General features: G+C 48.5%; 1 protein-coding gene across 4 annotated transcripts in view; it reads right to left on the bottom strand.

Moving 5' to 3' along the window:
- The window catches only part of Pxylp1 (2-phosphoxylose phosphatase 1), a 63,730-nt gene that overhangs the window by 4,665 nt on the left and 45,121 nt on the right, over window positions 1-13,944 (bottom strand). For all 4 annotated transcript variants that reach the window (XM_075964919.1, XM_075964921.1, XM_075964920.1 and 1 more), the window contains 3 exons: window positions 11,883-12,041; window positions 10,865-10,991; window positions 497-636 (listed from right to left, as the gene is read on the bottom strand). In XM_075964919.1, the coding sequence (XP_075821034.1) occupies window positions 497-636; window positions 10,865-10,991; window positions 11,883-12,041 (426 nt within the window). The remainder of the gene's footprint in view (window positions 1-496; window positions 637-10,864; window positions 10,992-11,882; window positions 12,042-13,944) is intronic.

The following is a 13,944-nucleotide window of genomic DNA, read 5'->3' as shown; positions in this document are numbered from 1 at the left end:
AGGGTCTGGAGATTTCAGACACCCTAGGCATGACCACTGTAACACGGTCACTGTAGGGCGGGAGTCCTAGCACCCCAAGTGGTTGATGAGTTCTAACCCTTGAAGGCATCCTTTGCAGCAGCAGTGCACTGTCTGCTGGCTTTGCTGCTCCCGATCACTACAGCTGGAAGCCGAGGACTCCAGTGCCTGCCAAGTGTTGGGGCTGCTGGGGATCAAGCCCAGAGCAGTTAAGTTCATAGTTTTTCAGGCTTTGGGATAAAAAAATCTGTGTTTGCCATACCAGTCCCTGGGCTCTGGGCACTTAGGGCCCAGGACTACCAGTCCGGAGAAAGCTTCCCACCTACTCCCAATTTTTATTTGATCATTTCCAGGACCCCACACAGCTAACTGGTAACGTGTATGGCCTCTCGGTGTCCCACAGACCTTTACATATCATCCCGAATGCACAGGAACCAAGGCGCATGTGTGAGGGACGTGATCAGGCGGTTGTACATACCTGTCTGTGTGAGCTCTCCCATTTCACAAAGAGGATGGTTAGGGTAAAGAGGCAGGGAATTTAAGGGGCTTTCAAAAGAGGCTCCTGGTCCTTTCGACATGTGACTAACGAAAGCTTCTAGTTTAGGGTGATATGGCTTCCTAAAGGGACAACACAGAGAAGCAGCAGTTAGAACACTCCAGAGTGGTCAAACATCAGCACATCTAAACCCGTGTGTGTCATGGCCTCTGCTGCCTTCCACAACAGGTTCTGGGGCTCAGCAATTTTACAGTTTCAGTTTCTGTGCCAGACAGATGACTCAGAAGCTGCTCTTCCAGAGGACATGGGTTTGATTTCCAGCACCCATGTGGCAGCTCGCAATCATCTATAACTCTTGACCCAGGGCGTCCAATGCCCTCTTCTGGCTCCACAGTGCATAGGCACACATGAAGGCAGAAACCAAAAATAATCACCAATGAAGGGAAAACAAGTCTTTATCAAGGTACAGTCTCATCCCAACTTGACCATGGGTACCTAGCGACACAATGGAGGTCATTGAGTACCCAACCTCTGCCGAATCTGATACTCTGGGATTTGGCATTGTCCTCGGCCAGCACGCCCCACATCCTGCTGCTTCTGGGTCACGCGGTAGGCAGGAAGCTGTCCTGGTTTTCTTCCTTTCCTACCCTGACCCTTGTCCAGTCCTGTAGATTCTCCCACCTCCTGTTTCCTCATCTCTCCTCCATCTTCACACAGCCACTCCCTGGATTCTGACCTTAGACAGCTTGGCCTGCATGGCTGCAGGACCCTTACTAATGTCTTCCTCAGTCTACCCTGCCCTTCTCCCCTCTCACCCCTCACAGCCTCTTCACATCACCACCTTCTGGAAAGGGGTGTGCACAGCTGTCCCTGTGCTTTAGGGCCCCTCACAGAGACCTCCTTCCTTCTGACACCATGTTCTAGGCACACAGAGTCGGCCATCTTCCTTTGCCCAGCATACAGCACGCTCCTCCTTTCCCATCTCCACCCTTTTATATGTCCGCATGGGAGATCTGCCTAATCCTCACTGTTCCCGACCTCTGCAAACATGTCTCTTTAGGGAATCATTAACTGAATAAGATAACAATGCCTATCTCTACAACCCTCTACAGACCATTATGCATGTTGCACATAAAATATCTCACCTAATCTAGGTGGTAATGAATGCTAAGAAAAGCTCGTGAGATGTGAGATTATCTGCTTCTGTCACAGAGTATATAAGGTAAGGACAAGCACACTGTACCTATTCCATCACTAATACACAATTCCCTAGATAATGATAGGACCTATGAGTAGCACACTTTTTCTCTGCATCAGTAAACGACCTGTGAATGCACACACCTTTTCTCTGAATAGTGAGATGGCCCACGAGTGTGTCCACATTTTCCAACTGAAGAGATGTGGGCAGATAGGGCCATTGGCAAGCAAACTGCATGCAAATTCACATGAAAGCAGCAGACAAACGGTTCTAATGGCAAACCCCACTGTCTGAAAGCCCAATTAACTTTGGAAATATTTTTAAAACTGATGCCAAAATCGATTTACATCTCTCAAAAGTAGAGAGCTGAAAAATTCCATCTTTTAAAAACAATGTTTTAAAATTAGAGTCTGCTAATCTAGACATGCAGTAGAGTCTAATAGAGCCCCCAGGATAGCTGCAGGGAACTAGGTCTCATAAACACAGAATGCAATTTATTCTGCCCGAGGCTGAGCACATAAATGTTTTATAAACTAGGAAATAAAATGTCCAGGTCCATAACACGGCTGTCAACATGAATTCACATCAACAAAGGCTATCCATCAATGCTATTCAAATCTCCTGTTCTGGACCATTCTTTCAGGTTGGTGACTTCTGAGGCACTGAAAACATGTGGCTGCCAATTTTAGAAAAGGATTTTCACCACTGAATGTGTTTGCTGAGATGTTCCGGGTTCTTGGGGCATCTGCTTAATGACGCTGTGCTATCTAAGGGTATTCGTTACAACTTCCTTTTCTTTTTTTTCTGTATTCCAGCACTGGAGATTGAACCCTGAGCCTTGACTGTGCTTAAGCATGTCACAACACATGCTCTACAAGAAAAACATTCACAGGACAGATAACTAATGGCTTGTCTTTTTCACGGTAGGAGGACTAGGGAGCTGAGTCTTTAGAATCTGACCTGAATCCCACTGCCCAGGCCTGCATCCCTCATCCCTAGCTGCATCCCTGTAACCTGGAGTATATCAAGTAGATGCTCCATCCCTGTGTCCCAGAGGGTATCTGGTAGATGCTTCATCCCTGTAACACAGAGCATTTATGGTAGATGCTTCATCCCTGTATCCTGCTTCATCCCTGTATCCTGGAGCATATCTGGTAGATGCTCCCAAACACGTGGGAATGAATTCAACTGTGACATGTCCCATTCTTAGATGTACTGTGAAAATACCATGTCCATCATCTTCCTTGACCCAGAATATTGAATATTATATCACTACAGCAGTTATTAAATATGTAGATTTTGATGGAAATATTAAAACAAAGGTGTGAGGTGAGGCTAGAACTGTATACCAAATTCTATTATTTCTTCTTGGTAACTTGTTTAGAACCCACTGCTAACATATGCATACCATTCCCAGGATTCGGCACCTTCCTGCTCGGTTCTTTTCTCAGGCAGCTGTTTCAGCATAGCAGCAACCTGGGTCAGCTGTGGAGACATCTCTAGAAAGTGGAGGAAACAACAGCCTAGAAGGAACCTCCCCTTGAACGGCTAGAAGGGGCGGAGTGGCAAGAATCCTCCTTCACACAAGGAAGATGTAAGCCTCCTTGTTTAGGGTGAGGCATCTTCAAGTCTCTCTGCCACAACGCCTGGCCTTGTCCTGACTACCCCAAGCATGTATTTCTCCTCAGCATAACTCATGACAATGGCCTGCTTGGGACTCTGCGTTTGTGCTGACAACTGAGACAATAAAAAATATTATTTCAAGTTCTTAGAGTTCATATATATATATATATATATATATATATATATATATATATATATATATATATATAAAATGCACCATTCAAGTATACTTATGCTACAGTGCTCACAGTGGGATCCTGTGGCCAGTCACACACAAGAGGACACAGGCTGTTTCAGCTGTGATCTGGGTTCTGCAGGGGCGGTTACCCGAGCCACGGCAGCAGTGCTACTCCTAGGAAGCACAGTTTGAAAAGCTTGCCTGGCTGGAAACCAGAAGGGATTCATACCACACCTAAAAACTTAGCAGACTAAAGAATGGCTGACTGCTTATGTCAACAAAACAAGCTTATAAAAAGACAACCCGGATGTGCTTTCTCCAGGGCGCGCTTGTCTGGGCCTTTCTGTGTAACTCGATATGACCACTTGTCTACTTTCCTCTCACCTCAGGTTCAGCTTGAGAACATTCTAGTCTCATCTGATGCCGCATGCTAAAGATGCTCAAATAAACCAGCATGCCAATGTCCCTAAGCGCAAACCAGACAGCAACCCCTCAGGAGACAGCCCCCAGAGTTTGGAGAAATCTCGGAGTCAATGCTGGAGCTGGGCCATAACCTTTCTCCAGTGTCCATGGCTCCTGGGAGGGACAGCACTATCAGCAATGTACCTCCTCGTTCTCATCCCCTCCCCAACCCCTCCTGCAGCTCACCCCTCCCACCTGACCAAGGTCACCCCTCAGTCTCTGAGGCCATTCTCTGTCAGTCTCTCAGGTAATAACAAATATCTGTACTAGGTACTTGGGTGATAAGAGCAATGGACAGGAGCAAGAGAAATCTCTGAATCAGGGAGGGAGCTTCCATTTCAGCCTGGGGAAACACACCACACAAGAACATTAAGTGTGTGTGTATGAGAGACAGAGACACAGAGAGAGAATGAATGGGAATAACAGAGGCTATGGCAAAAGAAGGAAGGAGACTGGAGTGGGGGGCACCCTCTCACTTTAAGTGTTCTACGCAGGGTAAAGCTGTCTGTGTATCTCCCGGAGAGAGGAGACCATTCGTTGGGCAACAGTGCCCAAGCATGGAGAGTAAGCCGGAAGTAGCACACCCAAGGGTGACCTATGGTGATCTGAATGAAAACGGCCCCCACAGACCCATAGGGAGTGGCACTATTAAGAGGTGTGGCCTTGTTGGAGTAGGTGTGGCTTGTTGGAAGAAGTGTGTCACTGGAGGGCTCTGAGGTTTCAGAAGCTCAAGCCGGACCTAATGGTTCACTCTCTTCCTGCTGCCTGCTGATCCAGATGTAGAACTCTTGGCTCCCCCAGCACCATGTCTGCCTGTGTGCTGGCATGCTTTCCACCATGACGACAAAGGAGAAACCGCTGAACTGTAAGCCAGCCCCAGTTAAACATTTACCTTTTTAGGAGTTGCTGTGGTCATGGTATCTCTTTCACAGCAATAAAACCCTAACTAAGTCACTACCCTGAGCTGGGTTGGGTTGCTGGCTCAGGCCCAAGTGCGCTACCAAAGTCTTTTCCATTCTAGATTTTCCTCCATTTCCTTCTCTTCTTTCTCTGCTAAAATGCTCACCTGGGCTGGCTTCCACTTGCTGAGACTGACCAGGGAGAATGAGACCTGGCATGTTAAGTGGCTCCCCGGGGTGGGATAGCCTGCCTGCTGCGAGGCCTCAGAAGCTCACTCACCCTGTTACTCCAGGCCACTCACCCTGGTCCCAGTGTTACTCAAGCAGGCCCAGCTCTGCAAGTTGCAGGCCCTTTGCCCTTTCTGGTCCCTCCATCTAGAACATTCTCTCCTCAGGTCCTCCCTGGACTGGCTCCTCCACTACATGTACACGTCTGCTGGTGGCTACCCTGAGACCTGGCCCAGGAAAGGAGCAGGAATCTAAAATTTGTCGTATGAATGCTTGAAAGAGTTGTTTTTCTTTTTGGATGTGGAAAAGCATGTTCATCTTTACGAATGCAAAAAGGGCATTTAAAAACAAGGCACTCACATGGCTAATACTGTCTGGTCAAAAGTGAGACCCCAGCCCTCTAACACTCCTATTTCCAAAGAGTCAGGAATGTAATATTGAATTGGAAGTGTCACCCCAGCCTCTGGCCTGGGAATTGTCAAGCACTTGGACTCCAATTCCCAGCCTGCCAAGCACTGACCCCTCCTCAGGGAGGGTCAGGACCACTCCCACAGGGTATTTAGGCTCCTGCTGGAAGAAGGAACATGAGGTTTTGGGGTTTTGCATGTGTTCTTCTCTGTCTTCCCCTTGCCATGCTCCTGGCCACCCGAGAGCACGGCACTCATTAAACGTGGGCATTTTTGATTCGGTCTAATCTGGCCTGATTAGAGTTCTTTGCGCCGGTGGAGAGGCTCGGTTAGGAAATATTCCTAACAAATACTTTTAATGCTGACTAATACAATGCTAGCAGAGTTCAAACAGACCTCTCATAACACAGCACACGGCACTCACGGAGAGGCAGCTTCCACTACAAAGACCATGGGGCACAGCACTATGCATAGGCACTCTGAGGCAACAGACTTACATGGGCACGTCTAGCTCCCACCACTGGACCAGACGAGTAATGGGTACCTTCCAGGCCTCACTGCCAAGTAGGAAACCACAAATTACTAATTTATGAACTAAAACAGGAGCTGAGAAGGCAGCAGGCACCGCTGGGGGCCCAGAGCAGGTCCACACCCTGAGTGCCTGCTCACTCCTCCTTTAAGTACGTGTTTGCAGTGATAAGCCAACTCTTACTGTGTTTAAAGATGGGATTAGTTAAACTATGTTAAGTACAGTAGCGACTCCTTTATCCGAGGGGGTGATGGAAGCCACAGATAGCCCGAACCCCTGCCTCTGTGGTGCTCTTTCATGTGCAAACAATACCCGCGATAAGGCTTCATTTCTAAGCCAGGTACGGTGAGAGATTACAGGACCAACGAGAAGACAGCAGGCTCCACAACACCCTGCAACCCTGTGAATGGAGTTTTCCACTTGATGTGGCCAATACCAGAAGCAACTGAAACGGAGGAAAAGTCAGATGGAGGAAGAGAGCTGCTCAGGCTAAACATCTGCACTGTGCCCTCTCCCACAAAGGACTTAGGACAGCTCCTGCAAACACAAACACTGAAATAAGGAATGAGGTTGATGGGGGGCAGCTTGTGGGGACTGAACCGGCTCTGGAATTGACAGCACCGGAGGGAAAGAGCCAAGGCCTAGGTGGCCTCAAGGCTGCTGTAGGCAATGCTATGCCACTGCAGATGAAGCTTCTGTGTGGACGAGACCATACACTCACTCCCTCCTTATTTTGACACGTAGGATGGATATAAGGAAGGCAAGAGTGTCCCTTGTTCCTGGATGGAGTATAGTGAGTGGTGCTCTGAGAGGGGAAGTAATCTGCCCAGCATCAAACAGGCTGCCACAGGATACAACGGCCAGGGCTCAAATCTATCATGAGGAGAGGATGGTGACAGGAACATAAGACTGGCACAGTCTGGGCTGGCAAACACAAGTACCGTATATACCATAGTAATGACACAGCTTAAGTTTTAAGAAGCTTAGCATTTTAAAAGTGCTACTGGACAGTAAAGAATTACAGGTATGCAATAAAGACAAACCCAGATGAGTCATAGTGTTGGATAAATGTACGTAGACTTGGAAGAGAGAAGAAAAAGAGTATAGAGAGTCATAAAATAAAGTTAACACTTTTTTTAAAAAAAGGTAGTCATATTAGATTTTCTAGATGTATAGATATATCTTTCAATTAGATATTCTTTAAATCTTTCAGAGACCTTCAGAATATGGCATCTGCTCCTGGCAGCACAAGCTACTTCAAAAGGAAGATGGGCATTGAAGAGGCTCCTTATGGAGTTTGTTAGCCATTTGGGCACGAATCTTCTCTTGCCTGGACTACTTGATAAACTGAACATGCAGGACCTACAGAAAAATGACCGCTGAACTTGCCTAAAGGTGAGATGGCCCTTAGGGGTTCCTGCTTCATGAAAGAGTCTGCGAGACATTCTGCAGGGCACAGATATAGGCGGAACTGTCTTTGAAATTTCCTGCTTCATGGAAAAGTCTGCTGGATACTATGGGCCTGTAGGCTAAAGATGGATGCCCCAATGATACAGAAGAAATTTGGGTGACTGTCCAGGTGGCAAGATGTCTCTGTCAATTCTAGAATTTTGGAAGTTGCTTGAAACCACTTTCTGTTTACTTAGGTGATATTATTATATCCTTCTGGAGTCTTTGATGGAGTTGAAGAATTTATAGCTATAGTTTTCCTTAGTTATGATAAAAGATAAAGTAAATATAAATATTGTAGCTATAATTCTTGCTTGATACCTGTTTTGTTATATGTAATTTTACTATGTTAAGGTTAAAACCTTTCTTTTTTCTTTAAACAGAAAAGGAGAGGTGATGTGGGATTTTCCTCTGTATGCTGTGATTACCATTAATAAATAAAGTGCTTTGGACCTGTAGCAGGGCAGAACTTAGCTAGGCAGGAAAAACCAAACTGAATGCTGGGAGAAGGAAGAGCAGAGTCAGGAGAAAGTCATGGAACCCTACAGGAGACAGGAGTGCTGAAACTTTGGCGGTAGGCCATGACCTTGTGGTGATGCACAGATTAATAGAGATGGGTTAAATTAATATGTAAGAGTTAGCCAATAAGAAGCTAGAGCTAATGGGCCAAGCAGTGATTTAATTAATGCAGTTTCTGTGTGATTATTTCAGGGCTAAGCAGCTGGGAACAAACAAGCGGCTCTCTCCTCCTACACTGTGTCCTGTGACTCCCCACAGAGGTTATGGATTTATTCTATAGCTACCAAGTCCAAAAGCTGTCATCTGACGGGCTACGGGTTAGGTTCAGTGATTTGGGAGCAGTCAGGCCTGGGGATGACAGAGTCAAACTCCCTTAGGAAGACAAGCTACATGGTGCCCAGCTGGCCCTGACAATAGGCCCCTTCTTTGGGAACAGCCATAGTAACCCCACAGTGACTTTCTAGCAAGATTAAATTGGTCTGAGTTGAAGCATTTGACAGTCCCCAAAGCCCTGAGGCTATGCGGAACTCACCTAACACAGAGGCCAAGTGGCCCACCTGTCCCCAGGCAGACAGCCAGAGCTGTACCAGCTGTAAACACAACACCCTTCTGTACTCCATGGGAAAAAGAGAGTCTCCTGAGCAGCCTTCCCTGCCCTGCAATCCGCAGGGTTAAAGTGCAATGTAACAAGCAGTTTCCAACATTGCCCAGTCCTAAGCCAGCTGGGATGGCTTTTAAGCCAGACTCTTTTAAACAGACCTTGCCTGTTCTGACACCCCTCCTGTATGCCCCCAGCCCTCTGCAGTGAGAGTTGGGCATTGTCGGCTCCCCAAATAGTCACAGAGTCACCCCAGTGTTTCACACATGGGATGGGGGGCTGCTTCCTGGAAGACGGATGTCTTAGTTAGGGTTTCTGTTGCTATGAAGAGACACCATGACCATGGTAACTCGTAAAAAGGAAACATTTAATTGAGGTGGCGGCTTACAGTTTCAGAGGTTTAGCCCATTATCATCATGGTGGGACATGGTAGCATGCAGACAGACATGGTCCTGGAGCTAAGAATCCTACATCTTAGTCGCTACGCGACAGAAAGCAAACTGAGGTAATGGGTGGTGTCTTGAGCATATATGAGACCTCAAAGCCCACCTCCATAGTAACACACTTCCTCCAACAAGTTCACACCTACTTTAACAAGGCCATACCTCCTAATAGTGCCACTCCTTTCTGGGGGACATTTTCTTTCAAACCACCACAAGGGAACCTCTAACAAGGTGTTGAAGACACTGTGCAAGTGGGATGAACATGAAGGGATAACTCCAGTGGGAGGCGACAGCGGGCACAAGCTATGACGGGTGTTACAGGAAGCAGGGTGCTGGGGAGCAGGGAGTCTTAGTGGAAAGTCTGAACACCAGGCTGGAGAGTGAGGGCTCATTCTGGAGGGAAAGAGCCAGTGTCCGACGGTCCCCTAACAGGAGACCCTATAGACAAACCTTGTTTACTCTATGTAGCAAAGAAGACACAGGTACCCAGGCTGGCAGCACTGCAGTCTCTGGCATGAGAGAAAAATGAACAAAACCCCAGGCATGGTCTTTTTACCTAAAATGCTTCACGTATTTTTCCCCAAACTTCAGCCCATGAAGAGACTTGGGACAGCAAGAGTTATCTGAAATCCCAGATTTGTGTCTTCAAAGAACAGCCCTGGCTGCAGACAGGCTCCACTGGGCTGGTCCTGCCTAGGCAGGCTGGCACCCCAGGACCATTCCATCAAAGTAATGTCGCCCCCACTGGGCACTTCACTACGTCTCCTGGTCCCATTCAGTAAGGATAGATGCTACGTACCCCAGACACACTGGCTACGGCCAAACCATCGTTTATGCTAACTGTGCTTCTAATTTCCATACACGCAGTTTCCATTCTCTGTTCAATTATTTTTCATCCTGAGGGCTTTCAACTAAGACAGCGCTGTCTCTAATGCTGTGAAAAATTAAATGGCTGAAATACTATCCTATACTCATCGTCTTCACAGCTGCGATGTGAACACTCCCTCCTCCTCCTGCGAAGCGTCCAGCTCCTCACCCCAACCCTGCCTGCTGAGTTTCAAGAGACTAGTGGACTCTCCTGCTGCCTCCAGGGAACAGCTCTACGGTAGGTGACCCCTAACTCAGAGCTCACTGGATCACATCTTCCTTAAACTGAAGAACAGAATGAGGGAGTGGATCGAGGGAGTGGGTCTCAGACTGAACTCAGGCCTCAGTGTATATTCTGAGTTGCCTGAGATGCCCTCTCTGCTCTGGGCCTGTCTCAATTCAGACATTCCCTCCTGCAGGAAGGTGCGAGGCTGAGAAGAGTCGGGAAGCCAGATGAAATGGAAAAGACATACAAAACTCAAGACTCAAGGCCCTGTCCCGAGGTTTTAAGGGCAGTGAATACCCCCTAAGGGGGAGAAGGGGTGATGGAACTGCCTGCACGCTGTACCAGGAGGCCACAGGAAAGAACCTTTCGAAGTCATCACCCACGCTGGGTGGGATTTTCAGTGAGGCAGCTGCCTTTGACTCACCCATGATCCTCTAGGGAACCCCAGTAAAATCACTGGCTCACCGAGCTGGATTTGGGCAGAGTCATTTTTTTTTGTTTTTGTTTTTTTTTCTCTCTGTCATCGGTGCCCTATCTGGGTGGAAGAGATGTTTGTTTGTATCTTCCAAAGGAGTCAGACAGCAGCATGCCATGCAAGACAGCGAATATGCTGAACAGTTCACAGTCACCAAACCGTAGTTAACTCCTCCTTCCCATAATGCTCTGCTTGTACAGAACCCAGCAGAGAGCATGAAAATGACCCTTATAAAAAAGTGCAATTTACCTGCTAGCCACTAGAGTGCAGTCAATTTCTGGTCGCTTGGTTTTGGGAATGGCATACAGTGGGTACCTGTCCCCGTGGCGAATGAACACATGAACCGAGACCAGCTTATAATGATGCGGGGCGTGACCTGTGAGAGACACATCTTCCAGTCACCACACAACAAACAACAGTGTTTTAGCAAGGGTGGCGCATGCCCGGGCTGGGGGACTGAGGAGCTAGTAACCAGGGCAACCCAGAAATAGCAGAGCCTGAACTGGAGGAAGGGCTACTGTGCTGGGTGGGAGGGTGATGCTAAAAAGCCCTAAAGGTGGGACAAAGGGACACGAGAGGGTTTGGCATGTCCCAGGACTCCCAAGGTAACTGAGATGACCAAAGGTCGGTGAGATGTACACATGACGACCAATGTCTCACGTACACGTGACGACCAATGTCTCACGTACACGTGACGACCAATGTCTCACGTACACGTGACGACCAATGTCTCACGTACACGTGACGACCAATGTCTCATGTACACGTGACGACCAATGTCTCATAGGCAGAGACTGGGAGAGGCCCACAAAAATCCTAGCAACGGACTTCTGCTTTAAATCCTCCAGGGAACACAGCAGGCCATCAATACATGCATCCCACAGCACCCGTCGATACACTGGGGAAAGCGAAACTTGATGGGGACACTATTTCATACTCCTTTACAGCAAGACTCTAGGTCCTGTGGACATGCTAAGCATACTATAGATTTACACTGAGAAGCTGAGTAGCTAAGGGGACGGCCACCTTCAACACCCTGTCTACCTTGCCCACACCTCACCAGGGACCAGCGACTTTCCCTATACTCAGTAGAGTATGCTAAAACCCAGGAGCCTGTCTTTGGGCACGGGGTAGTGGCTCTGAAGAATGAGCCCAAGCTGGCCAGCTTCTTATGCCAGCATGATGCTGCTTAGAGAACTTGGTCCCCAGGGAGTCTGCTTGTGTACTGAGCTCCAGGTCACCGGGACAGGTCATACAGCGGGTCTACCTTCCATGCTGTGCTCGGCTACACTCGGAATGTTGCAGTAGAGAAGCGCTTCATACACCGGGTCTACTGTGGGCGGCTCCGTCACCGGGTCCGGCATGATCCTCTTCCGGCTCTTGCTGCCCCCGCCATCCTTGGTTGTGGACACTGGGATGAGGTGGACTGCAAGGAGAGCAGAACAGATGAAGAGGCTGCTGGATCCGCTGCTGCGGCCCAAGGAGGCCTGAAAGTTATGGTAAGGAGTCCCTTCTTCAGTCAGGACAGACTGTAGTGGAACAAGAAGCCAGTCTCCAGAAGTGCACCTGGGACTTCCTGAGTAATGGACACCCCTCCCCCTGCGCCCCGTCAGCATAGGCAAGAACTTATTCCACACTCTTAAGTTCCCGGACTCAATCCCTCTTCTCAGTAAGCTTTTAGCTCCTGTAACTGTATCAAGGGGGGACATCACTGTCCACTGGCGCCTGCTAAGTGCTAAGTGGGTGGGTGGGTGTCACACCTGGATGAATAGCATCCGACCACACTCTGCAGTCCCTAGGGCCCTATCTCGGCAATCTGCTCACTAGTCCTCAGGAGATTACTTCACAGAAGAGAGTCTGACTGGGGCACACACGTGCAGTGAATGGATTCGGTCCCATTTGTCTGCCTAGGCCGGCTCTCCCCACCATGTGTGCCTCAGGCAATATGCAATGGTTTGCCTATCTGGTATCCATCTTTCTATCAGTGAGCGTGAGGCCCCATGGGAGGTTGGCTGAGCTGACAGCACTCCTGACCCTTGGCAGGGCGGACATATGGCCAGAACCAGTGAAGGTGGTGACAGAGCAACTCTAATCCTTTCCTGTGGGCTAGGAGAGGCTCGTGCCGCTCTTCAAGGGGCAGGTTGGCGCTACCCAGCCATCTGTCTTTCCACAGACAGCCTGTCTCAGCAGTTCCCAGTCCTTGCATGGTAGAGCAATGGTTTTGCAGTTTCCCGGTTTCTAGAGATCCCCGCACAGTGGAAGTCATAGTTTCTGCATCTGTTTGGGGAGGACACACTTGTAACCAGCTAACCTCGAAGAGGCGTACCAGCCGCCACAGTAATAATAAAAACGTATTTACTTGTTTACATTTATATACACGCATGTACCCACACGATAGCGGAAACAGAGACTAATCCCTGGTCTCCAACAGCTTACATTCTATAATTTCTTCTATATAAATATCTAAAAGTTCCCCTGGCCAAACATGTTATAGACCAAGATGAGAGAGAATGAGTACATGAAGAGAAAACCAATCGCAACATTCATAACAGACAAGTGTTCCTCCCGAGTAGAGAGGAACGCTACTGCTAAAGAGCCAGGGAAGGAGACAGAGCCGATCCCAACAGCCAACTTCAGAAGTCCCCGGAATCCTAACAGTTCCAACACTGAAAGTTCCAAGTCCAAGTATCACCTGGAACTGAAGGCAATCTTTTAGCTGTGAGCTCCTATAAAATAAAAAGTAAGTTACACATTACATTATACAACGGCACGGCACAGCCACGGTCCACTGGCGGCTAGGGATGGAGCCTGGCTCCACTGGACCACAGCTGCAGCAGGTTCTGAGTACAAGCCTAAGACAACATTTTCCTAGGCAGCTGCTCTGAGAAGCAGGGAACCCCCTCAGGCTCTCCTCAGTGGAGATCTCTCCTTTCAAGACTGCACTGGATAAGGATTTGCCCTCAGGACACCTTCCCTGCTGTCCCAGGGCACAGCAAGAGATTACTCTTCGTGGGTGATAATCCCCTTAGCGATTATAGCTGCTTCTCACCACCTGCCTTGTCTACAGCCTTATACTCCCTCCCTCCCCTGCCCAAAGGCACATTTTCCATCTTTTCTCCTCTACTTGCCGCTCCCCTCACCACCGAGCTGGATAAAAGCAATGTGCGGTATCCATGACCCAGCCGGACTGCTGCTCCGTCTCAAAACTTCCTCTGCCAAACAAGTCACCTTTAAAGTCAACTCTACCAGAGTTCTCAGGACAGGAGCAGACTGCAGCCAGATTCTCTGACAGAACCCAACATGAATGGCCCCTGTGGTGGCTTGAATAA

This window comes from Microtus pennsylvanicus, chromosome 3 (genome assembly GCF_037038515.1).
Source record: "Microtus pennsylvanicus isolate mMicPen1 chromosome 3, mMicPen1.hap1, whole genome shotgun sequence".
Taxonomy (NCBI): domain Eukaryota; kingdom Metazoa; phylum Chordata; class Mammalia; order Rodentia; family Cricetidae; genus Microtus; species Microtus pennsylvanicus.
This window is presented reverse-complemented; position numbering and strand designations above follow the sequence as displayed.